At 43.4% G+C, this 27,570-nt stretch overlaps 2 protein-coding genes across 3 annotated transcripts; both read left to right on the top strand.

Annotated features, from left to right (window-relative positions):
• Positions 1-171: 171 nt before the first annotated feature.
• fgd6 (FYVE, RhoGEF and PH domain containing 6) lies at positions 172-20,784 on the top strand. Of its 2 annotated transcripts, none has more exons than XM_069700417.1 (21): positions 172-471; positions 2,625-4,662; positions 9,249-9,381; positions 11,045-11,109; positions 11,215-11,245; positions 13,723-13,874; positions 14,865-15,021; positions 15,448-15,535; positions 16,132-16,182; positions 16,272-16,330; positions 16,423-16,494; positions 17,003-17,071; positions 17,529-17,612; positions 17,940-18,019; positions 18,110-18,212; positions 18,330-18,473; positions 18,576-18,678; positions 19,150-19,244; positions 19,358-19,486; positions 19,562-19,710; positions 20,592-20,784. In XM_069700417.1, exons 1-21 carry the CDS (start codon positions 462-464, stop codon positions 20,632-20,634), a joined length of 3,855 nt encoding a protein of 1,284 aa, XP_069556518.1. In that variant the 5' UTR covers positions 172-461; the 3' UTR covers positions 20,635-20,784. The 2 variants fall into 2 exon arrangements, with proteins under 2 accessions (XP_069556518.1, XP_069556517.1); XM_069700416.1 differs by having other exon boundaries at positions 173-471; positions 11,042-11,109.
• A 2,381-nt stretch (positions 20,785-23,165) lies between these two features.
• Positions 23,166-24,876, top strand: ndufa12 (NADH:ubiquinone oxidoreductase subunit A12). Its single transcript, XM_069700407.1, has 4 exons — positions 23,166-23,292; positions 23,880-23,965; positions 24,337-24,424; positions 24,590-24,876. Exons 1-4 carry the CDS (start codon positions 23,204-23,206, stop codon positions 24,768-24,770), a joined length of 444 nt encoding a protein of 147 aa, XP_069556508.1. The 5' UTR covers positions 23,166-23,203; the 3' UTR covers positions 24,771-24,876.
• Positions 24,877-27,570: the final 2,694 nt, after the last annotated feature.

Raw genomic sequence — 27,570 nt, 5'->3', positions numbered from 1 at the left:
AAATTTAAAAAAAAAAGCTCCACATTTCCAACAACGTAATTTGATAAGGAATTACATTAAAATAGGAACGTTTCATTTATATATTACAATCATGTTTGAGCTTCGCCCCGCGTATTTTGTAAGCGAAACGGATGAATTCAAACAATATATTTTATTTTATTTAAAAAAAAAAAAAAGCATAACCGGAAGCGTCGCGTTTATTGCTTCCTGCTTTGGATTTACAGACTTGGGGGAAAAGCACCGTGGCTGAAAACTTCGAAAAAATGGAAAAAGTAACTGGCGTAAAGACTCTCTCCGCGCATCCGCCGAGGAGATAAGGAACAATAGCGGCGGACCTGCGTGTTTTCTCCGCGAAGCGGTTTTCACGCTGACGATGGTGTCGAAAGAGGACAAAACGTAGATTTCCTCGCAATTCCATTGAAAGTAAATTTACTCATGGAGAAAGGAGCCAGTCGGGAGTCATGAGCACAGGTTTGTGTCGTGGGGGAGCTCATTTAACTTTGTAAAAAAAAAAAAAAAAAAATCCTGCCGGAGGGGGGGGCAGCTTAAAAACCAAACACAAATGTTTTGTCTTACAGTTTATCTGTTGAAAATGAAATAATAATAAAAAAAAAATTACAAGTTACAAATTTCTACGTTGTAACGGTCGATAGCGTTTCACTCTATTTTTTACCCAGCCAGAGTTAATTACAGTTTTTCTTAATAACAGCTTTCAAAACGATATAAATGTGAACCGCTGGACCTCAGTTTGAATGCTCTCTGAAAACAATCATAACTCACAATTTAAAAAACAAACAAAACAAAAAAAACACGTCCCTTTCTGTTTGTTATTACAGCCTCTGTTGCAGCTGGAGGGGGTTAAATCCTTTGTCTTAAAACATCTGTCCTGCTGTTGATGCAACAAGTTGGTGTTAAATAAAAAGCTGCAATGTTAACAACTCTTTTAAAAAAAACAAAAAACACAACATTTAACCAAATCAAACGGGATGCCTTCGGTGAACTGGTTTTCTCTAAATGCTTTTTTTTTGTGTGTGTGTGTATGTTTTTAGTTCAGATACCCGGCGTTGTCTTTTACGGCCAAACATAAGGCCAGACTCCGATTACAAATCTGGCATTTTAACGTGTATTCGGGTCCGTCTAGGCTCGTGTATCTCCGAGGTCAATGTTTATCATGTTAAATAGTGTTGTCAGCATGTAATGACAAATTCGGCTTATGGATAAAACCCCAGAATAACAGTAGGTTGCAGCTGTAGAGTCCCTCACAGCTCCACCACCGCCATCCACGGTGGATTTTGATGCAAGTTTTGGTGAAGCACTTCTTAAAGTTGAAGTTTTTCTAAAAGGGGGTGTTTGCCGAATTGAAAAGTGCTTCTAAGTCAGTGAAAAAAAACACCACCTTAATCACTGTCGTGTCGCTGAACTGCATGCGTTTGTAATCCGAGTGCCTTTTATAACTTGTGATTTTCGAAGGGAGTTTGGAGCGGCAGAGCAGCATGTCGTGGGGGCAGAGCGGGTTTTTGGTTGTTGGCCTTTTCGGAGACATCCGCTCGATGACTCCACTTCTCGTGGTCTCGGCCAGCCAACAGTTTCAGCCAGTTGAGCGGAAAATATGGCCTACAATCCGAATTCACAGCTTTTTATTACTTCAGACTTTTTTTTTTTTTTTTTTTTTTACAATTCAACCTTTATTTAACTTGTGTATTTACTTTCCACAATGTGTCACCAATTTAAAACCTAATTGCATATATGAGGGAAATACTCACACATGGCATAAGTATGATTTTGAACCAGAGGTGCAACGATTAGTCCGTTAGTTGATCTATAGAAAGTTAATTACAATGTATTTTGATAATTGTTTAGAGTCATTTTTTTAAAAACCAATATGCTCAAATTCTCGAAATCCATCTTCTTAAATGTGAATATTTTCCTGTTCCTTTACTCCTCCATGACAATAAACTGAATATCTTTTTCTTGTGGACTGTCGGTCGGGACAAAACAAGACATTTTTCGCTGCATGTCCGGCTTTGGGAAACACCGGTTGACCTTTTCTGATATTTCAAAGATTGATTAACAATAATAAAATAATCCTTAGTTGCAGCCCCATGTAACTTATTTATCTGAAGACAAATTGGAGGAACATGAGAAAATACTGAGTACAAGCATATCAGTTTCATCTCCAATTACATCTTTCAGACAAAGTATTGGACCCGGCATACCAAACATGCCGCGCTCTTTTAGGAACAGGAAAGAGGACGCAAATTGAATTGTGCATCTGAGTTGATTAATCCAGTTTTACTGTGTTTTGTTGCAACCAGTGAGATGAAAGATCAGCCAACACGTGACAAGAAGATTTGGATGCTTAATTTGCAATCATCCTGATCTCTGACTTTATTTCACACATTACTCGAACCCCTCAGTTCTTCCCCTCTGACAATAAGAATGACCTCTGACCCTAACCTAAACCTCCCCCAGCTTGCAGCTGTCTGTGCCTATATCCGAGGAGGCAGGGATGAAACATGCTTTTATGTGCTGTTGCTTTGTGATTCATTTAATAGGAAGTGTGAGTAAATTACTTTTTAAAACTCTTTGTAATCTTTATTTTTTTTATTTTTTTTCACGTCCAGGTGTGAAGAAGCCTCCGTTAGCTCCCAAACCCAAACTTCCTGGTGCCACCAAACCCTCCCCCCCGCCCGTTGCCCCCAAGCCGGGCCTTCTCTCTCAGTCCTCAGTTTCCCAGCCTTCTCCTGCCACTCTGAAGAGGGCCAAACCGGCTGTCGCCCCTAAACCATGCATCACCAAATCCAGCGCCTCTTCCCCCCCGGTGTCCCCTCCGCCACCCAAACCCACCGAACCCCTCATCCTGTCGCAGGAGCAGCGCGAGGCTTCAGATGACAGCCTCTCTCTTTTCAACTCCAAAAATGGGATTTTATCTGAGACTGGTCCACGGGAATCGGATTACATCATTCCCACCTGCGCGCTTGGGGACTGTTCCCAGTGCCTCCCTCTGGAAAACGGAAACGCGAGTGAGATCGGAGGTGATTTACACCGAGAGCTTTTTCAGAACGGGATTCCTGCCGAGGGATTACCACCGGTGATGAGGCCGGGTGAGAGAGGAGAAAACCGCGAGGAGGGAGCGGCGGTAGATAAGGGCGAGGGTGGACGGATTAGCAAAAAGCCCCGGGATAAACCTCAGAGACAGAGACACCTAGACAGGGGATTGGGAAACAAAGAGGCTCAGAGGACTGAGGAGCACAGGGGGAACGCTGCAGAGACTGTAAAACATCCGGAAAGTGCTGCTGCGGAGCCCGATGTACCGACGGAGGCCCAAAGCGCAGACTTAACGGACTCAGCCTGTGATGTTGCAGGCAGCATCATTGTCTTTTCAAGTATCGAGTCTTCTGCAGAATGCTTTCAGGTAGAAAGCAGTGACCCTGTCAGAAAAGCGTCTCCCACCCGGTTACTCCCCGACCTGCTGGTCCCCGCCGCCCCCAGTAAGCCTCTCCCGGTCCCTCACCCGCGCAAACTTAAAAAGCCGGCCTTGATGAGGCAGGACTGCGTGGAGGGTGGCGCCCAGGATCCGGCGGCGGCGGAGGAGCCGAGACGAGGGCTCGAGGCGCAGGAAGCCGAGGGGAACCCGAGTCCAGCCGGTCCGTCTCTCGGCGAGGAGCTCCCACAGGACTCGTGCGATGACCCTTCGCCCCCTGAAGACTCGGGGCTGGGAGACGACGAGAGCGACGCGCCCGTCCCGCCTCCTCGGCAGACCTCCCTGTCGCCTCGCCTCCACAGGACCGTCCCCTCTCTGAACAAAAACACCTCGCACTCCTTAAACCTGCTCTCGCAACCCGACTCCACGAGCAAAGAGGGCGAGGAGCGGCGGGCGGAGGAGGACGAGGAGGACGGGTACGGCGACTTCGAGCGCTACCCGATTACCCACAGCCTCCCCAAGCAGATCAAACTGGGCTGCCACCCTCCTCTGGCCAACGCCAGGAAGGCCTTCTCCGCCGAGGACCAGCCGTCGCCAAGGGCGCCGCCCAGGAAACCTCAAAGACACAGCCTGCCGGCGGCCCCCCCGCCCTCCGTCTGCCCTCCCGCGCCTCCGCACGCTAACACCCCAATGAGGGAGCTGCCCGCGCCTCCTCAGGAGAAACCCGCCTGGCGCTTCACGCGACCCTGCGTGACCTTTTTCAGCCGGCAGATTCCCACCAGGAGCAGCGTACCGCCGAAGGGCCGAGCGGCGGCGCTGGGGGGCAAGCAGAGGGCGCAGTCCTTCTCGGCAGCTGACCTGGCAACGCGGGCCAACTCCCAAAAGAGGAGCCTCTCTTTCCGGAAGCTGCTGGAGCTCCGGCTGTCGGTGAAGATGCTGCCAAAGCTGCTGGCCAAGGGAGGGCAGTCCCTGGACTGCACCAGCGTGGATTCCCACCGGGGGGAGAGGAGACTGGAGCGGCCCAGCAGCTGCATCGTGGAGACGGATATCTGCGGAGAGGGCGAAGACGGATCGGTGGAGTACGAGAACGTGCCGCTGTACGAGGAGATCCCGGAGTACATGAACCTGCCGTTCCACAGCGGGAGGCTGGGCTGGCCTCAGGACGCCGACGCAGCCGACTCGGACATCTACGAGGTGCAGGATCCCTACGACAGATGCCGGGACCACGAGTACGAGAGGTACGCTGCTTAATCGGACTATTTATTTATGCATTTATTAGAGAGATTACAGGAGAGAGATGACGGGAAACGGCTCAGCACCTCGGCCTCTGTGCCTTCATGGTGCCTCATCTGTCAGTTACTTTTATTATATGATTCATTACTTAATCTGTAAAAGTATTCCACAGAAAAAGCAGCAAATCCTAAACATGTATCTCATTAATCAACTTATCCCGCCTGTCATCATGTCTGTCCAGCGATACAGCAGGTAACAGATGTCCCATCTAAAAGACAGTTTATTTCCTGAGTCAGAATAATCCCTCGGTCTAATAGAAAAAGCTGAGAACATGTCTGTTAAGGCCAAAAAACAGAGAGAGGTTTTTTATACCAGTAACAATGGCGTGCTGTGTTCGTGTTCGTGAGAAGAAACTCAGGCTGGAGGTTGATGTAGGCCGAGCTCCAGACCTGCCGCACAGCACTTAATTTACCCCCCCCCCCCCCCCAATTCCCTCCCCCGCGTGAAACCAGGTGACCCCTATCGGTGTGGGAACCGCCGCGTGCGACAGGTGGACACGAGGGGCGCTCTCTCCGTTTTTGTACGAGTCAGCCTTTAGAGCCGGCGGTGTTGAATCTGAAGGAGAGCGTTGATGTGCAGCAGGTCGGCCTGTTTTCCTGTGGGTTATTTTCAGTGGCCGGAGCAGGAAATGTCTGAGAATCGCAGAAACACCACACAGCTCTCTTAGAACAGAGAAAATAAACCTCCAGCAACCACCAGCCTCTTCCTCCTCCTCCTCCCTCCTCCTCCTCCTCCCCCCCCTCGCACCGTGTTTAGCCTCTTTTTAACCTCATCACTCTATTTTTCTGCTCCGTGTCTGTGAGAAAATCTGCACTGAGTTTATAGTTCTCGTCCTGATTTACTCACCAGAATAAGTTCGCGTGAAACACAGCAAGTAAGAAAAAAGTTTAAACATAGTGAATTACAGGGATTGAGTAATATGAATTCTGTTAATTATTTCTTTAATTAAAGTCACAGGGCATGATTTGTCGTGGGAAAATCAACAACTAATAAATTATGACAGAACCGCCTGCGGCAACGAACAGGTTTGCACTCATCACACCGCAGATTCTGGATGACGACCAAAGATGTAATTCAGTGGCTGTTTTGGTCGTTTCCTGGCTGGAAAATCTGTTCATATTTAGAAAGTATTGTTATGACTTGGTAAAGCAATCATTTGGTAAAATATTAGAAATAACTTTGAACGGGGGCTGCGAGCTGCAATTATTAAAATCAGGAAAGAATGTGTCACTTTTTAATTAAATCTATAAAATATTAATACAAATATGAAAAATCGTTTTTTGTCCAGCCCAAACCAAAACGTAGAAAAATCGACCCGCGTAAAGATGCACAAATTAATTGTCATTCATTTAGAGCCCACAGCTCACAGCTGTTGGTCTATATAAATAACTTTTTCTTAACATAATGCAGAATATGATGTTTGGGATAATTACAATATAGTTGCAGTTGCCTTCATTACATCCTGTTTAATAACCACATTTGAGGGATCAATTGTATATACTATATATACAGCGCATGTATAAAGAATATTGGCTAATATTTGAATATCTGGATTTTTATTTTATTTTATTTTTTTTTTATTTTTGACTACCAAACATCAATAGCAGTATAGGCCCCAAAAAAGTTTGTTATGAGGAACATTGCCGGCTTTTGGCTGGTAATGATGCTCTGAGAGCGGTGAGCCTGAACAAAACACCAAAACAACAAGCTGAAAGACACTAAAATGCACCATAAGAGCTGGCTGGAACTGCAGAGTTCGTGGGTTGATGATTCTCAGTTGCTCTGTTGCTTCAGCTGACCCCGTCATTTGATCCAATATTTACATAACGGTATTGATTAGTGCAGCTTTCAGAAGTTACAACCAGTCGATCTTTGGTGTTTTAGTCTTTTTTTTTTTTTTTTTAATCTGCCGATTAATGGTCGATGGAAAAAAAATAAAATCACTTCAGTGCTGTTTAAATGAATGAACATGTTCATTTCACATTAACAATATTAAGATCCCGTTGGCTCAGACTTATTTCCTGTGACGATGTCGGTGCCACCGGTGTTAAAAGCAGCCGTTTAAAAACAATCAAGATGTGCTTCGCTTCTTAATTCGGCCCGGTATGCGGAGAGCTGGTCGGCCGGCTGTTTTTTTTTTGTGTGTGTGTGTGCCGGAGAGGAGAAAGAGGGAGGAGAGGGTGAATCTGTAGTGTTTCCCATGGCATCTGAGCTCCGTTCAGTTTATGTAAGAAGCCTCTCGGGCTGTAAACAAGCGGCGCTCTGTGCCTGACCCAGTAGGTTTGGAGTGCTACATAGAAAACATAAGGGGGGGGGGACGCCGAGAAGGAGCGAGCAAGTGTGCATATGAGATTCAGGTAAAAGGAGGAGAAATGTAAAGGAGGTGGGGGGGACAAGGAAGTGGAGAGAGTGAGAAAGGAAATGTGAGAATGTCTTCCTCATCTTTATTCTGAACCATCACCCTGTGAGTCTCTTCACAAAGACTTGTTTGGAAAAGACAGAAACAGCAGGACAAAGTTGGGACGAGACAAAATTGAAGAGGCGTTAAATTCCCCCTGTTCCTCGAGTCTCGGTTCGTCGAGTTACATCAGAAATCAGAGGCGACGACGACGAGAGACTCGGATCAAAAACATTAGCGACACACGAGCACATGTCGCTGCTTGTAGCGACGGAGGTCGACGAAGACGGCAGGGTGCAGAAAAACAGGTTTTAAATGCCCTGAAGAAGAAAAAACTTAATTAACAGGAATCTGTATTAATATTCAAATGCGCTGCGGTGCAGTCAGTGAAGGCATCGTCAGCTGACTCTGCTGGCTTCAGGTTAACAGCTCAGCAGCTTGGTATTCACTCACTCACTCACTCATCAGGTCCTCGTTTCTGTGGCTTTCCGAGGAATCGTTCACAACAGTCGATGATATATAGAAGCAAAATACTGATTAAAACTTCCCGGAGGCGCAGATTACGCAACATGTTGCATTTGCAGGAAAGTGTAATTAAGAAAAAGCAGCAAAGTTTCCCGTCTTGAGAATCATATAAAAAGAGCAAGAAGACCCGTTTTCACTGGTTTTGCTTTTATAAATTTCACATATAAATGAATCATCAGAATAATTGCAGATAAATACGAAGTCAGTGACGCTGTGATCTGTATTTTTAGGGAGATTTTTTTAATGAAAATGTTTTAATCCTTTGCGATTGATGTCGCAATAGCCCGATTTCAGGTTGTCCTGTTCTCATGGACGGGATATCTCAAGGAGGCCTCGATAGAATTCCTTCAGATTTGGCACAAACATCCACTTAGACTTAATCATTAAGCGATTCAAGTTTGGTGGTCAAAGGTCAAAGGTCAAGGTCAGTGTGACCTCACATCCGTTCCATCTGTCGGCCCCATTCGTGGGAACACGTTACCTCGGTAACACTTTCAGACAATTTCTTAAAGATTTGGCACAAACGTCCACTTGGACTCAAGGATGAACTAATTAGACTTTTGGGGTCAAAGGTCAAGATCCCAGTGACCTCATGTTCTCCCATTCTCATGAAGAAAAATATCTCGGAAAAAGCCTGGAAGGGAATTTTTTTTTCCAAATGTGGCACAAACGTTCACTTGGATGAACTGATTTGATTTCGGTCGGTCAAAGGTCAAGGTCACCGTGACCTCACATCCATCCCATTATTATAGAAGTCCACACGTAAGAAACGCCTTGAGGACACTTCATCCAATTAGGCACAAACGTTCACTTGGACTCAAGGATATCCTGATTACATTTCGGTGGTCAAAGATCACTGATCACTGTTCTTTTGATCACGATGCCATAACTAGATCGAGACCATATTCATGAAGACGCATCAGCGTCGAATATATATGTAGTCTGGTCAGTCACGGATGTCAACTGCAACTTGTTAACTAGCTTCCTCTTTGTTTCTGTGACTCTTTGCTGGTCTTCCCGTTGACTCTCTGTCCCCGACCAATGCCTTTGTCACACCGTTTATTTTTTCTTTTGGTTTGTTTTTTTAATAGTAGTTTTATTGTTTTATTTTTGTGGATACTTCGGTTGCAGCGTTTTTTTTCTCGTGCTGACCGGTCCCGTCCAGGGGTTTTAAAATACTACTCCACCGCCGTCCGCATATTTCAGCCTCCCCAACATGTCGTCAAAGCGTAATCATCAATATTTTCCATCGTACGAGGCCCTCTGAATGAGTTTCGGTCTCGTTCTGACTCATGTGTTTGTGTGTGTAAAAGATTATTGTGTTCACTGTATGAAGTCCCCCGCGTTGCCCAAGCCTCCTTTTAATCTTTGTTTATCCAGGGAGGGTTGTTTTTTTCTTTTCTTTTTTCTGAGCGCACGTGCACACACACACACACACACACACACACACACACACACACACACACACACACACGCTCCTCCGCTGCCCTGCCCTGCTGCTGTCTCACAGATTTAAACATTCCTTGTAAAGAAAAGCAAAAGTCTGCTCCGGCTGCCATTTTTAATCCGTCTCTTGTCTGCTGTGTCTGTTGTGTTTATGGCGAGCAGCGGCTGGCTGAGGCAGGACGTCCACTCCGAGGAGGAGGAGGAAGAGGAAGAGGAGGAGGAGAGCCACAGTTCGGATGAAGAGGACAACAGCTCCACCTCCAGCAAGGAGCACCTGGACGAGGCAGACAGACAGGTGAACAAACGCCGCCTGTGATGACGGGGAAGTCCGTTATCACACAGCAATTAACTGACTCACTATCGAGTAATAAAACTGAAAGCTCTACCTGATGAAGGCTGCTTGTTCAGGGACGGTATCACAACACATAGAACTTTATAATATTTCCATATCATCCTGCATCCGAGTTAGTTAGTTACTTATTATAATAAACGGGTATATATAAATATAGAAGTAAAACACCGAGTTGTTTTCCTGCATTGAGAAGTTTTTACTTGTTATTGTTTGAGTGCAGTTTGCTCATCATTCACGCCTCAGTCACTCTTTCAGTCCAGCTATTTCTACATGTGGAGTATTTTCTCTGTGTTAAATAAATGTAGATCTGAATGCTTCCTGCTCACACTGTATATAAAAGTCTATTTTAACGTGCCGCATTTCCTTCGCGAAAAGGGGGTAGTTTCTGCGTTTACGTTTAAAATTATTCGTGCAACGGTCGCTCCGATATGTGCTGCTCGTGCAACTACTCGTTTCGTCTTTTTAAATCTCTGCTGAAGACTTGCAAAAGTTAGCTTCACCCACTGAGCTGCAGCAAACACATTAATGGGAAACACAGCAGGTTAAAGTAAACCTAAAGTATCCTTTCATGCACACGTTTCCAACGGTTACAGCTTCGTAGATAAATTATTTCCCGCTTGAACTTTTCAGATTGATCGAGTTTTGAGTTTTAGAGCCTAAAAGAGGTCAAATTAGGACAAGCGACAGTATTTTAGAGAAATAAAACCAAAAAATTAAACAACACTTTACGACTTGTTGATCATCTTGCAACAACTCGGTCTATCCCAGCTCCCGCCGTCTTCGTGTGACCGTTGACATTCGGTGGAAAATGCTGCTGCGGAGTTACAAGCGGGCCGAGAAGCGAGCAGCGACTGTTTTTAAACACGATGTCGACACGTGAAAAGCGGCAGGACGTTCGCAGGTCACAACGGACGACTCGTATCTCGAACCGGTTGACTGAAGTGTCGCAGCACGCGCATGCTGCCAAGTGTGTTCTCCAGAAGTGTGTGTGTGTGTGTGTGTGTGTGTGTGTGTGTGTGTGTGTGTGTGTGTGTGTGTGTGTGTGTGTGTGTGTGTGTGTGTGTGTGTGTGTGTGTGTGTGTGTGTGTGTGTGTGCGCGCAAACACAGAGGGGCCACAGGTTCAGGAATAGCTCCCTGAATGAATTTTTTTTTTTTTTTTTTTTCTGTCTTCGTCCTGTGTGACCCTCTCAGTGAGACTGTCAGCACCTGTGTCCGATGCCTCTCGAGGCAGATCACAAATACAGCCTCCGATAGGACCAGTGGGACATTACAGTCAAAGGGGGGCGGGGGGGGGTCAAGGCCGCTGTCCAAATTAAGTTGGCGAGAGACCGCCCCCATTACCATTCAACAACACACACACACAGACACACACACGGTCGGAGGGAGACGGAGGCAGAGGCTGCTCCACTTTTCAGGGCCTGTGTTTTTTTGAAACCGGAGCGCCCGATGGTTTTTTAAACGGTGAAAGCAGGCGTCCGGCGATCGATCGTCATGGTGATCTGCAGTGAGCCCGTGAGTGACAGGCCCGAGCGCCCGCCGCGGTTTTGTCCGCGGCTCGGCAACGTCGTCTCTGACCGGTTTTGTGCTTTCTGCTTCTTTCAGCAGGAGGACGAGCTGAAGAGGAAGAAGGTCGTGCACATCGCCCAGGAGATCATGAGCTCGGAGAAAGTGTGAGTGGTCGTGGCGATGAACCGGGAGAAAAAGGCTTTTAATGTGGATTATCTGACTGACGTGTTGTTGTTGTTGTTGTTTTTTTTTCACCGCTCCTCCGCCAGGTTTGTTGACGTCCTGAAGCTGCTTCACATAGTAAGTGTCGTATTTATTCGAGACTTTTCATTTTCATGGTTTGTTTGCGTTAACGGAGTGCAGAGCAGAAGAAGAAATGTCTCTGTGTGTTCTGACTGTTCTGGGAGGCGATCAAAGCGTGAACGAAGGAGCTCTTGGCCGTCGGTCGTCTTCGCTCACGTGTTGAATAATGCAGTTACTCCACGGCTGAGGCTTTTCAAAGCTGCTGCGTCAAGAGTTTTCTCTATTTATTTATTTTTTCCGGTGGGCAGGTGACTGCACGGCCACAACGGAGGGAGGCGGGGCTTTGATCTGTCACGTCACAGAGAAAAACACTGTCAGAGGAGTGTGTGTGTGTGTGTGTGTGTGTGTGTGTGTGTGTGTGTGTGTGTGTGTGTGTGTGTGTGTGTGTGTGTGTGTGTGTGTGTGTGTGTGTGTGTGTGTGTTGTCCCGGTGACATATTCAGTCCATTTGACTCATTTGTTGATATTATATTCTCACAGCAAAGCTTCATTTCTCGCACATTTGCGGTCCAGTTCTTTGTCGGAGGGTTTTCCTGCAGCCGTGCCAGAGTGACGACTTTCTTACCTGCAGACAAACGTTTTTATAAAGAGCTGAAGGCTGCAATTATCAATTAATCGGGTAATATTATTTTACTGATGAATGGATTTTGGACCGAAACGGGTGACAAATACCCGTCAAAGTTCTTCAGTCTAACCAACTAACTGTCCAAAATCCCTAAAATGTTTCTCTTACCTTTAATGGAAGACCACGAAAAGCAGCAAATTCTCACATTTTAGAACCTTAAATCTGCGAATGTTTGACATTTCTCTTTGAAAAATGACTTATCAATCCATTGATCCATCGCCAGTGAATCAATTCATCGACGAATCGCTGCAGCTGTAAAAAAAAATATTTTCATCCCGTGCCACAAATTCACCGGAAACTTTGCCCAGGTAATAAGTAAAAATGTGCAGTAATAGAAAGAAAGATTTAAAAAGAGCCATTTACTTTCCTAAAAATACACATATATGGATAGATTTTATAGATTTGATTCTAATCCTTCTGATTCTAGGTTTTTAACTTGCTCATCACGATGCAGGTTTTATTGTTTTAAATAAACAAAAATCTAACAGGAACCATGTGACTGGACGACGTCTGGTTACTCTGTTTTATTAGTGCTTCCAAAATACCTTAATGCACACTTTTTTGTGACTTCTAGTGTCACTATTGAGGCGTGGCGGGGGAGAGGGAGGGTAGGGGAGGAGGGGGTCTCTGTCCAAGAAAAGAGGTCAGAGCGCATTATTGTCTCTCTGCGGACGGGCAGCAGCTGCTTCCTCAGGCCGCAGAGAGACGACCTCCAGACACGCACATGCCTCAGATAATCCTCCTGTGTGTGTGTGTGTGTGTGTGTGTGTGTGTGTGTGTGTGTGTGTGTGTGTGTGTGTGTGTGTGCGTGCGTGCGTGCGTGCGTGCGTGCGTGCGTGTGTTGCAGTGTGTGCAGGTGGGTGCGTGGGTTGGTGACTCTGTGCCTGCATACTTGTGGCGAGTCATCCAGCCGCCGTGTTTAAATATTCTCGTCCCTGTTTTTGTTTATTCACAGCTCTTGTGTGCGTGTGTGTTTTGTGAATTCGAAGACGGTTGTTTGTCCGTTTACCTGAAGGACTGGAGGCGCCTCTGTGTATTTTCCACCTTCTCATAGATCCTCGTGTCGTGAGTGGAGTATGTGGCTGTGAGGATGATGTCTGATCATTAAGACTTCAGGATGGAATCAAACATGTTTGATTTTCCATTTTTCTGTCCTTTTTTAGAGGTTTTTTTTTGTTTTTTTTGTGGTCGTTTGTGTGTCTGTTTCTGCTCTGGTCCGTGAAATAATATGCTGACAAAGCTTGTATTAATGATCTGCTACTGAAATATTACTAATAGTTTGCAAGCGTTTTTTTTTTTTTTTTTTTTTTATTTTTTTTTTTTTAGGCTGAACATGATTAAATTGGGGGGCACACATCAATTCAAATGAAATGTATAAACCAGATGTTAGTGATTGGTGCGATTCTGATCACTGATATTTTTTTTACTGCTGGATGAGCTGCTGCTCGTCGTCTAACGGTTAAAGTTACGGTACGTTCAGAGTCAACCAGGACGTCGGGATCCTGCTCGGCCTCGCTGCTTCCTTCCAGGTGGATGTGTGTGTTGGCTCGCTGGATGAAGTCAAAGTGCTGACTCAGCCCTCTCTCTGTGTGTGTGTGTGTGTGTGTGTGTGTGTGTGTGTGTGTGTGTGTGTGTGTGTGTGTGTGTGTGTGTGTGTGTGTGTGTGTGTGTGTGTGTGTGTGTGTCATGAAGTACGTGCAGAGGTGCGGAGGCCGGGGAGGGTGGAGGAGGGGTCAGTTTATGAGGTGATAACCAGGTGTTCCTGTTCAGCTGCAGTACAGCGTGTAGTCATGTGGCACCACTGTGTGTGAGGCAGCGTCAGAGTTAACCCCGCCCGTGCCTCTCTGCAGGATTTTCGGGATGCTGTTGCCAAGGCAACCCGTCAGAATGGGAAGCCGGTGGTGGACGAGCGGATCCTCAGTCAGATCCTGTACTACCTGCCTCAGCTGTACCAGCTCAACAGAGACCTGCTGAGGGAGCTGGAGGACAGAGTGGCTCACTGGTACACACACACACACACACACACACACACACACACACACACACACACACACACACACACACACACACACACACACACACACACACACACACACACACACACATTTGTATTGCTTTATTTGAGTTTTATTACAGAAAGGATCCTCCGATGTTTTTTTTCAGCCCCTTTATTGCTGAGAATGAAGTCATAATGTCTGCATGATCGGTTTTATTATGTTATCTGACACCTACTGTAAAAAAAAAAAAAAAAAGGCCTTAAAAACAAAAGGTGAAAAGTGGGACAAAGTGCTTTACACACAATAAAAATCGTGATAGTAAGATGTCACACATACAATAATAAAAAAAATGAGTTTTAAGCAGTGATTTGGTGAGTCGGAGGGAGTTTAGGTTCCCCGAGTGACAGCAAAGATCTCTCTAATCTTAAATCTAGACAGTAAAGTAAAACAATAACATTTTAAAATGAACTCTGGTCAGTGTTGTGATGCTACAAGTGTCATCATGTCATAATGTGACCTAAAGATTTCTGATTTACACCCGTTCACAGTCGAGACTTTTGATTTGACCCATTTCCTGGTTCAACATCTTACAGCTCAGTGAAAACGACGCTTTTACTTTCTATTCACTATCAGCGGGAAAGAAAGTTGTTCAAACAGACTTTAAGTAAAGTTTTTGCCGCCCTAGATCTTAGCAATTGTATTAATAAATAAAATAATGTCACACGTTAAGGCCAAATATTTCCAAATAAAGTGATAATTTAAATATTCTAGTAATTTTTAATGGGATATTTCAGCAATTTATTAAAAAAAAAAAACACTCAAACTGAGACAACACGTGATCAGGGGGAGTTTTAAGTTTAGAAAGTTTTAGAGCGTCACAGACTACTTTACATGCAAGTTTTTTTTATATAGCGGTATAGTTTCTAAAGTAGGTTTCGATGGTGACCCCTCGTTCGGCGCTTGAAGGGAAACTCTCCGTGTCCGTCTGGTTTCAGGAGCGACCACCAGAGGCTGTCGGACATCTTCGTCCAGAAGGGTCCCTACCTGAAGATGTACTCCACCTACATCCGCCAGTTCGACAACAACGTGGCGCTGCTGGACGAGCAGTGCAGGAAGAACCCGGCGTTCACGGCCGTGGTCCGAGAGTTCGAGGTAACATTGGAAAACAAAGAGTGTTTGCATGTTTATTTGCTGCTTTAACGACCTTTTTTTTTCTTGGTTTTCTTGCTGTGGTAGTTATTTAGAATATTTTCCCCCTTTTTATTTTTCTTCTTTATTAAGTTTTTATGTCTGTAAACAGCTGATTTTGGTTTTCAGGTATCTAAATGAACTTTTTAATGAGCTTGAATTAGGATTTCTCTCAGCTACATTTGCAATATTAACTTTAATGGAGATTATTTGTCACATTACATCTAAAACTACAGTTTGAGCAGCTGTTGCATTTTTATAGTAACTACAGATATTTACAGGTTTTGCTATTGTCACCCATGAGAAATGCTGCTTGTATCTCAGGTGGTTGAATGGAGGTTTCAGTGTGTGTGTGTGTGTGTGTGTGTGTGTGTGTGTGTTTTGCCTCAGATGAGTCCGAGATGTGCGAGCCTGGCTCTGAAACACTACCTGCTGAAGCCTGTGCAGAGGATCCCTCAGTACCAGCTGCTGCTCACAGGTCCGTTCACTCCTAGTCTGTCTCAGCTCTCTGCAGATCGAGGCTTCATCCAATCACAACGCTCGATTTTTTTTTAATTTTTTTTATTTTTTTTATTTTTTTTATTGGCAGCACCAGAGTGAAACTTGGACTGAAGTAATAGTTTTGTGTTTTGGTAGTTTACTGCCCCCTAGGGGACAATCACAGGGACAGTGACGCACAGAGGGGCAAATTCTGCAGAACTTATTATTATCCCGAATGGTTTGTGTAGAATAAGAAGCTGTCTGCACTCTGAACATGAGGACTTTGATATAAAACTGTTCTTAAATTTGCAAAGGGGGGAAAAAGTGATTATTTTTATGTCTCTACTGTTGCCAACACAGGAAACAGAAGTTTATTTGTTTCTTATTAAGCATATTCTGCACACATTTAATTGAAAAAAAAAAAACGACCACAGAGGCGTAATTTTCTAAATGTTGGTGAAGCCGTTGAATTTAAGCCTTTTTTTTATTACTATTTATTATTACTATATTTCTCTTTTTAGTCTGCAGAGGTTGGATGTCAAACACTTTCAACCTTTTGTCCAAACTCAAAATGAATTCAGCCCTCTTTTGCAGATTATCTGAAGAACCTCCCGGAGGACTCGGAGGATTATAAAGACACACAAGGTCATTTGGAGGACGTCATTCATCCTTAATGTCAGTCGTTGTTCAGTAAAAACAAACACTCACGTTTTCCTCTTTTTCTGTCCGTGCAGCCGCGCTCAGCATCGTGAAGGAAGTGGCCAACCACGCCAACGACATCATGAAACAAGGGGTGAGACCTGAGGCCCCCCCCCCCCCACCCACCACCCCCCCTCCACCACCACCCCCTCCCTCAACTCACCCGTTGCCCGTTTTATCTTCCAGGATAACTTTCAGAAGCTGATGCAGATCCAGTACAGTCTCAACGGGCACCATGAGATCGTCCAGCCGGGGAGGGTACGACTGTATGACTGTACTATGCCTCCTGTATTCATACATAACATTTATATTTGGATATTTTATGCAGAAAAACACAAAATACAAAAAGACTTCAGAAACAACATGTGAATATCTTATGATATTTTAATATTAATTCATATTCAGCGTTGGTATTTTTATTTTTTTCTCTCTCTGCTGTGTTAATTTGGTTAAAGCCAATATATATAATATATAATTATATGCTATATAATTGCATTTAATAATATTTCACATTAATTTGTAGTTAAACCCATAATCCTATTGGTATTACAAAACCTTCCACCGCACAAGTTTTTATTGTCTTTCCAATAGCTTGATTATTATTAATGCTGCGTTGTTCTCAGTGCAGTCTGAAAGTACTAATAAAATGGCGGTGACTGTCTGTGACAAACCACATGTGGAGAGTCACATAAAACGTTCCCGTTCAGCTCTCTGGACTCGGCTCCCTGTTTGTGTTTGTGAACGCAGCCTGTGTTCCCGTTCGCAGGTGTTCCTGAAGGAGGGCACGCTGATGAAACTGTCCCGGAAGGTCATGCAGCCGCGGATGTTTTTTCTGGTGAGCGACGAGCCAGACGGCCGCAAAAATTCATCTTCTGTTGTTCCTTCATGGTTTTTGTTTTTTTTGTTTTTTTTTACCTTCAACGGTGGAGTGAATTTAATCTACAGTCACATCAGTTTTCACACCTTCTGGTCTGAATCAGTGGAGTCTTTTGGTTTAGTTTCTTTTCACGCAGAGAAAAATCTTCAGTGAACCAAAATGCATCAATTTAAAACAGGAGAACTTTCTCTCTGCTTATTGGTCAGGTTTTTTGGGGGGGGCGGGGCCAAGGAAGTAAATACAAGAAGGTCTTTCGTTCTGGCCTTGTGCATTTTTCTGCGAGAGAAACTTTGCAGTGCAGTTTAATATGAAGCAACGAAGCATTTGTTGTAATTATTTGCCGCCATTTGTCTGCTCGCTGCTTTATTTTATTTTTTTCTGAAGGTTTTATGTTTGTTTGTGTTTGTTTTTCCAGTTCAACGATGCCCTCATGTACACCACGCCGGTCCAGTCGGCCCAGTTTAAGCTCAACAGCGTCCTCTCTTTGGCCGGCATGAAGGTGAGAAAACCCACCGCTGTTTTTAAATCTTTAAATCATAATGTCGTTACATTACGCACCCACGGTTTCATCAGAAATTTTCCCGTGCTGCTTTTTAACATTTTATTTACTATTATCACGTATTATTTTATGACACTTTCAGCTCATCTGCTTGTTGCTTTTTATATCAGAACGTATTTGATTCCCTCGTCACTGAAATATTCCCTGTAGTGAAATATTGACGCTTCGGTGTGCAGCAGCAGCTTCGACTGTTCGGCTCACACATTTTTAACAGTCTGCCAATTATTTATTTATTATTCATCTCTCCGTCTGCGGTGTGTTTTCCAGGTGAGTAAGCCGAGCCAAGAGGCCTATCAGAACGAGCTGAACATCGAAAGCGTCGAACGCTCCTTCATCCTGTCCGCCAGGTCAGCGCTCGGCGTCACATTTATTCAGCTGTAAACGCTTCATAAACCGACGCGTTAGTGTTTGTAACGACGCAGCTTCGTGTTTCGCAGCTCGGCCACCGAGAGAGACGAGTGGCTGGAGGCCATCGCCAAGGCCATCGACGACTACACCAAGAAGAAGATCACCTTCACATCCAGCCGCAGTCAGGAGGAGGTCAGACCGGCAAACCCGTGCGGACGCTGCTCAGAGCGTCCGGTGTTGTAACCTCACCTCGTTTTCTGAGTTTTTTTTTTTTTTTTTTTAAACCCTCTGAGTCGTGTCTCCACGCAGGCGGAGGGCGCCGTCGACATCGGGGCCCCGTTGGGCTCGAAGGCTCCCATCTGGATCCCGGACCTGAGGGCCACCATGTGCATGATCTGCACCTGCGAGTTCACCCTCACCTGGAGGAGGCATCACTGTCGCGCCTGTGGGAAGGTCTGTGTCGCCGTGACAACCGCCGCACCATCAATATGACATTTAAATGCCACACTCCTCCTCCTCCTCCTCCTCCTCACCGCAGCAACGTGTTTCCGATAGGTGGTGTGTCAGGCGTGCTCCGCCAATAAGTACTACCTGGAGTACCTGAAGAACCAACCGGCCCGTGTGTGCGACCACTGCTTCGCCAAGCTGCAGGAGAACAGTGAGTGAATTAATGCAGAATAATCAGGAGACAAAACAACAACAACACATATACACATAGTCTTTTATGCTGACTCAGTCCCACGAACACCATCCTGGTGCCAGAAATACTCACTAGAGCACCAAACGTAAATTAATCTGCCGCTGAAAATAGTCCCCAACGAATGCACCATTTCTTCCTGTTCAGTGACATTTTATAAAAAAAAAAAAAAAAAACTAAAGTGCTTAGCTGTTTAAATACATTAAAGATGAAACTATATATTTATGACCTGTTTTTAAGGATTTACATCTTTGGAAGGAACTAAAGGGGAAAGAATTGAGGGACGGACTGACTGTCCAAAATGTTTCGTTTTGGTGTTTTCATTGTATTCGTTGACAGTAATAAATGCTGAATATCACCAGGCTCGTCCCATTAACTTGATATCTGTGGTGTAACTTTTGGTGTATTCATTGGTATTTTTGTTATTTTCAGGCGACCGCTGCGCCTCCACGTCGGTCTCTCCCATCAAATCTGGAGCGTTCTCCTTCACGAGGAAACAGAAGAAGATTCCCGCCGCTCTGAAAGAGGTGAGAAGACACGAGTCGGCTGAATTCATACAACGTTTTTTTATTTTTTTTATTTTATCTTTCGAAGCGGTAAAGACACGAGAATGTTGTTGTGTTTTTTTTTTTTTCTCCAGGTGTCCGCCAACACGGAGAACTCCTCCATCAGCGGCTACTTGAACAGGTCGAAGGGCAACAAGAAGCAGTGGAAGCGGCTGTGGTTCGTCATCAAGAATAAAGTGCTGTACACCTACGCCGCCAGCGAGGTACGCCGCTGCTTTCCACCTCGACTCTGCTGCTCTTCCGCCTTCGGGCTTAAACATATTATCTCTATCGTCCAGGACGTGGCGGCGCTGGAGAGCCAACCCCTGCTGGGCTTCTTCCTGAGGGAGGAGAAGAACGGGCCGGCGCAGAAGCTGCAGTTCAAGCTGTATCACAAGAACACGCTGTTCTACATCTTCAAGGCCGACGACATCCCCACGGCGCAGAGGTAAAAAAAACAAAACACGGATGACACCTTTCTAAATCCTGAAGCCTAAATTTGGCCCACATCGGTGGTTACCGTGGTAACGGCCAGCGCAGGTGAACGACAACCTCAAACTACGAACGGGCGGCCGAAATAAACTCGCGTCGTTTTAATATCAAAGAAATCGGTGCGTATTGATGGGATTTCGTGCAGCATGCAGAGCGACAACTTTTCCAACATAAGAACAACAAACACAGTCGAGAGTAAAAATTTAAAAACTATTTTTTTTGTTTTGTTTTGTTATGGTAGCGGAGCGTTTAGCAGCTAAAAAGCCGCAGATTTCCCCTAGGGGTCGGTGGAGATAAAAAACAAAAAAACCAGAGTAAATATTTCGATTCATCGGTCGGAGACAAAGACGCTTCTTAATAAATAATAAATCATAATGTACTTCAGCCCGTTGAATAAATTAGCAGCTGCTTGCCAGCAGGTTGGTCCCATGAGGAGATGACATGTTAATGTTGCCTGGAGACCACTGACCATGTATGCAAATGACCATCTCTGAAAACACACTATTAAACAAGCAGATGAACACAAACAGAAACACGAGGAGACGAGTTCGAGAACAGACATTTGAACAAAAACGACACATTTTCGCTCACTTGAGCCTCATTTTTAATGTGAAGTCGGTTTTAAATTTGACAGACGAAGCTCGTGTGAGAGTGAAAAGTCACAGAAATGCACAATATCATGCATCGTTTTCTACTTGATACATTAAACGGTTGATCAGGAGTGTGGTTTGGTTTCACTGAAATAAAATGATATCTTGAATCATCTCACTTTGTTTATTTGAATGACTTTTATTTTGTAGCTGAACTTCCTCTTCTGTCTTTCTTTTTCTCCTTCAGATGGATCGAAGCCTTTCAGGAGGCGATGATTCTCGAACAGTAGTCGGCAGTGGAGTCGTGTCGCAGCTCCCCCGGAGTCAGTCGATGGACAACATCCGACCCCACCCACCCCCAACACCACCCCCACCCGCCACCCCCGACGGCAGGTCGGAGGTCAGCAGCTCAGGAAGGACTCTGGGTGGACCGTCTAACCTGGATCCCGTTCCTCTAAAAATGCGTTCACTTCAGCCGACGACCGCTCCCGAATGCTCAGCGGTGCCGAGCTGAGAGGGAGTCTAGAGCAGCTGTGGGTCAAAGGTCATGTCCAGAAGCGTGTGCGTGGAAGTGAGACCGAAGCAGTGGTCCGGGGGCCGTTTTAAAAGCCCTCGGAAAAATCCTCGGTGTTCCGAAGTCTGGGAAAGAAGTTTTAAAGGTGAAGGAGTCTCTGACTGCACAGTGACAATTAAAACCTACAGCAGCATTTTAATCCAATAAAACCTTTTAAAGATTAAATAAAAAAATATTAAAAAAAACATAGATAACCTATAAATATAAAAAATGGTTTCATCTAAAGTGTCATTATGTAACAAAGGAGGGATTTTACTGTGAAAATCAGGCAAATAAAACAGGAAGTGGATATTCTGCTCTTTATCTCTCTGGTTAAGAGATTTTACTTTTTTTTATTTTATTTTATTTTTTAGATTTTGAGGTTTCATCGTCGTGGTAACAATAACAACATCCTGGAGACAACTGGAAATGTCAGGAGTATTGTAGATATTTTTTTAAATACAAAATGTATGTTTGCCTGTTTAGCCACATTAGTAATGGTTAAAGGCTAACACTGTGTATATGGACATAAAAAAAAAGAGCAGCATTGACCTTTTTTTTTTTTTTTTTTTTTTTAAAGCCGAGAGCTAATATTTATATATGTAAAAAAAAAAAAAAAAAAAAAAAGAGGAAGATTTATTGTTTGAAAAAAAGCACAGGCTGCCACTTATTTTTGGGAGTCAGGGTTTGTTAGGAAAATATGTTTCCATCTAAACCTTTATTATTATTTTTTTTTAAGATTTTTTTTTTATGAGCACACACTGTGGAAAGAATGCATGAACTAAAAATTATGAGTTGAACATTGTGCCTTTTATATCTCCTGTTCTGAGATAAATCAGCAGTAATGTAGCTGCTTTGTTTGTCCTTTTTCACCGTGTAGGACAAATAGTCAGGGTACTCAGAGTTTGTACTTATTTTTTTTTTATTTTATTTTTATTTGCCCTGATATAAAAACTCCATCATGCCAAATGTGTTAATTTCACACTTTTTTTTATTTTTTATTATTATTTGTTAGTGAAGGAATAAAACAGTCTTTTAGAGCTCTTTTAGGTTTCTGTTGTCATGCAGCTTCATTGTGTGCCTCGTTCAAGCTCGAGCTTCTTTCTAAACAACATTTCTAAACTGTCAGGCAACAGTTTTTAATAAAATATATATAAATATTTATCTCGTCCTCCTGTTTTAATTTCCGGTTTTGTTATTTGAATCCTCCATGTTTTATTATCGAGCTACAGACAGACGTACTGTATATGTGGGAGGCTGGAGTTCACGTGCGTCCGAGTGTCTCTTCGAGCTCGCGATCAAAGCTGAGGCGTTTTTTTTTTTTTTTTTTCACAAAGCCTGAAAGCTCTGAACTTGTGCTCTGGTGCTTTTTCTTCATTTACTTCTTTGCAACATGTGATGACTCCGCAAAAAGATTTAATTTAACAGTAAAATTAATTAGTTTTAAAAACACAGTGAAAAGCTGTAATAAAAGCTGTTATTTAAAAATAAAAAGTGGGGGAGTCACTGTAAACTGTCTTTAGTCCTCACATGAAGTGTTTTATATCCACAAGAATGTGAAATATTAAAGAGGAATCTGATCAAAACAAGAACATTTCTAAACTAGAAGCAAGATCTAAAGTTGATGTAGTACATCTACAACAAACATCTGGAAATAATACATATACATTTATATACATATATACAGTAGTCTAGTGTACAAAAGCAGATGTATGAAGTATGTGCCTGGTTACTGATATTAATGACTTTAAATAACACATACTGTTATTCATAAAATATGTGACCTATATAAACAACTAGTTATTGACTGGTTTAGTTTTTATGTGTTTGTGATTAAGTAATTTTAGGTGTTTACCAGAATTAGGCTGCAAATATCTATTATTTTCATTACTGATTAATTGGTTGCTTATTTTCTTGATTAATCAATTCATTGTTTGGTTTTAAAAAAAGAAAATTATAAAAAAAAATGTCGATCACTGTTTCCCAAACCAGACGGTGCAGCTAAAAATGTCTCGCTTTTTCCCGCCTGATTGTCAACAACCAAATAATATTCAGTTTATTATCATAAAGGATAAAAGAAACCAGAAAACATTCACATTTAAGAAGCTGGAATCAGAGAATTTGAGCATTTTCTCATTGAAAATGATGAATTGCCGTAAATGAGATTGACTATAACTTTAATCTGTTGGTATTTTAATTAAAGTAGCAGTTTTTACATATATGGAAACAAACGTTCCGGGGTCTGGTTGTCGCCGGACCTATTTAGAATACAGAACGGTCCGTCCTCGTAAGTCGTCCGTTTAAAGATGGCGCAGTATGCCAACATCGTCCGAAGGGCTTTAGGGCAGATAGGAGGTCATGGCGGAGTCCGGGGTTTATTGCTCCAGTTCTTCAGGTCAGGTTAAGTCCATGTTTTGTGTCGTCTGCGTTCACCCGCTGAAGACGACGGAGACGTTTGAAAGAAGACAGAAAAAAAGACCTTCAGACGCGCGACCTGTGTTTCTCACTCGAAGCTAGCTGAAGTTAGCATGTTGACAAAAGCTAAACTGCATTAAATGATATTAAATTAAACGAGTTTAAATCCACAACGAACCGCTCAGTGATGTAAAACCTGTTAAAACAGCTGCGAGAGAGAAAACAAGTGAAACGTTTGATGTGTGTGTGTGTGTGTGGGGGGGGGAATGTTCCACCAGACTCCATTCAGAAATCCTCGAATTTAAGTTCGCGCCCGGTTGGGTCATTTTTTAATCTACAGAGATCACGACTGAATAAAAAAAAAAAAAAGCTTCAGGACTCCGAAGTGAAGCGGAACTTTAAGAGGTTCACCGGGTGGTTAATTCGGCTGCGAAGGTTTGATTCGTGGAGCTTGATTTTTTTTTTTTGTAAAGGAAATGATAAGTAATAGTTGACCTGTTGACGAGTTTCTGATTGATTTATTCACCTGTTGAGGTGATAATCGATATCTCCTTCTTCCTTCGGCAGAGTGAACGATGTGAAAACAGGAGCTCTGGTTGGCGAAGATAAATATGGCAACAAATACTACGAGGACAGCAAGCACTACTTCTTCGGTGAGTCGAGTTCCCTTCACACACGTTTGACTTTTAAATCACATTCGTGTTATTGTTGTGAGAGTGAATTACAGGAGAATAAATGAGGTGCAGCTCAAATGAAAGAAAGAAAAAAAAACAACACTTTGAAAAAATAACAACTTTCTTAGAATAAAACAGAAGCGAGAATAAACGAGAAACGACAATATGGAGAACTTAAAAAAATACGACGAGTCAGCACTTCTTGTTTCTGGCGTTTCTCGTCAAAATATTTTTGCCTTCACGAGGAGGAATCGGAATAAAATGAAAAAGTATGTTGTCAACACTTCTTGAGGGTTTCTCGTGTTTTTGTTTGTGTTTGTGTTTGTCTGAACTCGTCTCCGTGTGTCCAGGACGTCACCGCTGGGTGATCTACACCACCGAGATGAACGGGAAGAAGACGGTGTGGGAGGTGGACGGCAGCATGGTGCCGGCCGAGTGGTACGACACCCTCCCCCCGTTTCCCTCCCCCCTCCCGTAGTTTGTTGCGACATTAACAACAATGAACAAATCAATAAATTAGAAAAAAAAAAAAAAATAGTTCATCTGTGGAGAAATACTTGTGACACTGCCGCGTTTTTTTTTGTCCCCCCCCCCCTCCTTCAGGCACCGCTGGCTGCACTGCATGACCGACGACCCCCCCACCACGCACCCTCCGGAGCCCAAGAAGTTCCTGGCCGAGATCCACCAGTTCAACGTGAGCGGCAGCGCGCAACAGTACGTTCCCTTCCCCACCACCCGCAAGAAGATCCACGAGTGGGTTCCCCCGAAAGCCGGAGCCCCCTGAACTCCGTGTGTTTCCTTCCCCGACGCTGTAAATTATGGTTTCTCTCGCCTGTGTATTCAAAACCTGCCCTGAATAATAAAAAATAAATTAATTTAAAAAATCTCTATACGGACGTTTGGTGATGGTTTTGTTTTTGTTTTGACAGCGTTCCTGGCAGGTTTGAGGTTAATGGTGCTTTTTTTTTTTAAATTCTTATATCAGAAGTTATTTTTTAATACTTTGATCCATACAGCACATATAAGTGTGTTCTGGTGCATCCAACTTTTTTTTTTTTTTTTTTTTTTTTAATTAGCGTAATAATAATAATAAAAAGGTCACTTATCTCTCCGCCTGCATCACAGCTCACCTCGATGTTGAAAAAACGCAACAGGTAGGTTTGAGCTCTTATTTTGAAATCAGCTTTTTGACTTAATTTTTTCATGTTGGAAATAAGAAAATGTTTTTTTTTAATTGTGAAATTAATCTGGAAAAAAAAAACATGGTAAAAAAACAACAACCTGATTTACTGAAATAATCTGCCTTTAATTAGCTTTTTATTTTATTTATTTATTTATTTATTTTTTTCTCTGGTTGTCGAGTTTACAACATTAAAACACGTCACCTGCTATGTTCTTCTTCCTGTGTAGACCGGAGCTCTCAGAGTCTCTGCTGAGGGTTTAATCGCTGCAGGATTACGCTGAGCTGAGAGAAAGTTGCACCGTGCAGCATTTCACACCGAGGTCCGGTCTCAGTGTGACAAAGTGACGCCGCCACGCAGCTCACACTCGCGGTGACTCAGCGCCGGAGTCCGTGTGAAACTGCAGCCCGAGACCGGAGCTCTGAAGCGGGACTGAACAACAACAGGTCTGTGAGTTTGGTTGAACATTATTGTGGATGTTTGTGCAGATTTTGACCCAAGAAGGCAGTTGTTGTTTTTTTTAGGTTCATGTTACACCTGAATGCATCATTTAATAGTCTGGTCCCGAATGCAACAAGTGTTATTTTCACTTCTTAGTGAAGAATCATCTGATTTCTGGTAGGTTTTTTTTCCCTCAGATTTATAATTTTATAATAAGAAAAGTTAGTTTTTAATGAGGCATGCTGGTTTTGTGGCACAATTTTTTTAATTTTTTTTTTTACGTTTTCTGATTTATTTCTTGTAAAAGCGGAATAAATCCGAATCTGATTAAAAAGAAATCATAATCCAAAAAAATATTTGTTTTATATTTTGAAACAAAAGGAAAAGTTTCTTATTTAAACAATAATTCATGCATTTTTTGAAAGTATTTCTGTTTGGTATGACATGGTGGCTGCTTCTTTAGGTATTTTATTCACTGTATTTGTCCGACACAGCCGAAGTGAATCTATTTAAAGATGTGGTTTTTGACGGTGTTGTGAGAGAACTTGCAGGTCTGTTAAAATTATACTTTTAGGATCGTTTCCGGTGCTGAGATGATATTTAAATTATAAATAATTTGTTTTTCAGCAGCTGAGATGTTTTTGTGTGTGTGTGTGTGATTTCAGGGATCTGTTAAATGAGGAGAGTCACTATTTCATCACTTTTTCCTCTCGGGGACAGTTTGGAGGAAGATGAAGAGGAAAGTCCACGCAAGGTAAGCTTCTATGTAATACAGATGAGTGACCGAGAGGGGGCGCTGTTGTGTGTCATCAGACTGGAAAAGTCAGCTGTGAGTCAGCACTTCAGTCTCTCTCAGCAGCCAATCAATGAGCTCTGACGGCGAGCTTGAATTTGACATTTTGTGCTCTCTCACGTCAGCTGATTGTCGGATTCATCTTCCTCAAATAGAGAAGATTGACCCCCTCACCTCCACCCATCCACCCCCACCCTCACCTCTCTGCCTGTAGATCTGCTGATTCAGCATTTTACTAAAATGCCAGCTGGCCACCAGAAAGAGGCTGACGAGGGTCGGGACTCTCTCCTCGTCTGGCCCTCTGTCCTTCTTCCTCCTGCCAACTGTCATATAACTGCACTCATCGTCCATCACCTCCTCCTCCTCCTCCTCCTCTTCCTCCTCCTCTTCGTCGATTCTCCATCTCCTCTCTTTGACGTCACTTACTCCTCCTCCTCCTCCTCCTCGTCCTCTCCTCTTGCATCATTCATGCCCGACTTCCCTCCCATGAGTGGCTTTGACTCCTCGAGGAGCTCCCTTGACGAGAGTTCCCAGACTTTTTTCTTTTTATAATCTCTAATTCTCCTACTTTTTTTTTTTAGGCCGCTCTCCTTTGAGCGCTTTCACTTTTATTTAATTTTTTTTAAACGTCCCACTTCTGTCCACCTCCCGCGAGTGTTCCCGCCCACAGGAAGGAGAGGAGAGAGACTTTCACTTCTCAAGATGTTTTTAGATTTTCTGTGTCTTCTTCATCTGTGGAGCTTTCATGTTTCTGCGCTGTGATCCTCCAGAGATCACCTGTCAGTCACACGCTGGATGTCTGTTTCATGCTTTCATATGCAAACTCCTCAGTTCTTCTTCTGTTTGTTCTAATTTTTGTGTATTTTAATATTCCATTTATTCGACATTGTTTACACCGTTGATTTTCCTTCCGCGACACGTCAAAATATCCCCGTGAACAAAGCCTGTTTCACGACAAAAAAAATAAAAAATGCGCTGCTGCTTTAAACTGACATTTATTTGGTTCATTTAAATGAAAAGTTTGACATTTTGGGAATCGTCAGTAACTTTCTTTGGTCTCAGCTGCCTGCTGGATGATTTAAAACGTCAGTTTGTTGTTATTGTTTGAGAAATAATCACCTTGTTGAATGCAGTGAGTAAGTGATAATACGACTCAGTGTTGTCCTCCA

This window comes from Brachyistius frenatus, unplaced genomic scaffold (genome assembly GCF_029030835.1).
Source record: "Brachyistius frenatus isolate BFR_SWC_R1_liver_20210118 unplaced genomic scaffold, ASM2903083v1 Contig_33, whole genome shotgun sequence".
NCBI lineage: Eukaryota > Metazoa > Chordata > Actinopteri > Embiotocidae > Brachyistius > Brachyistius frenatus.
This window is presented reverse-complemented; position numbering and strand designations above follow the sequence as displayed.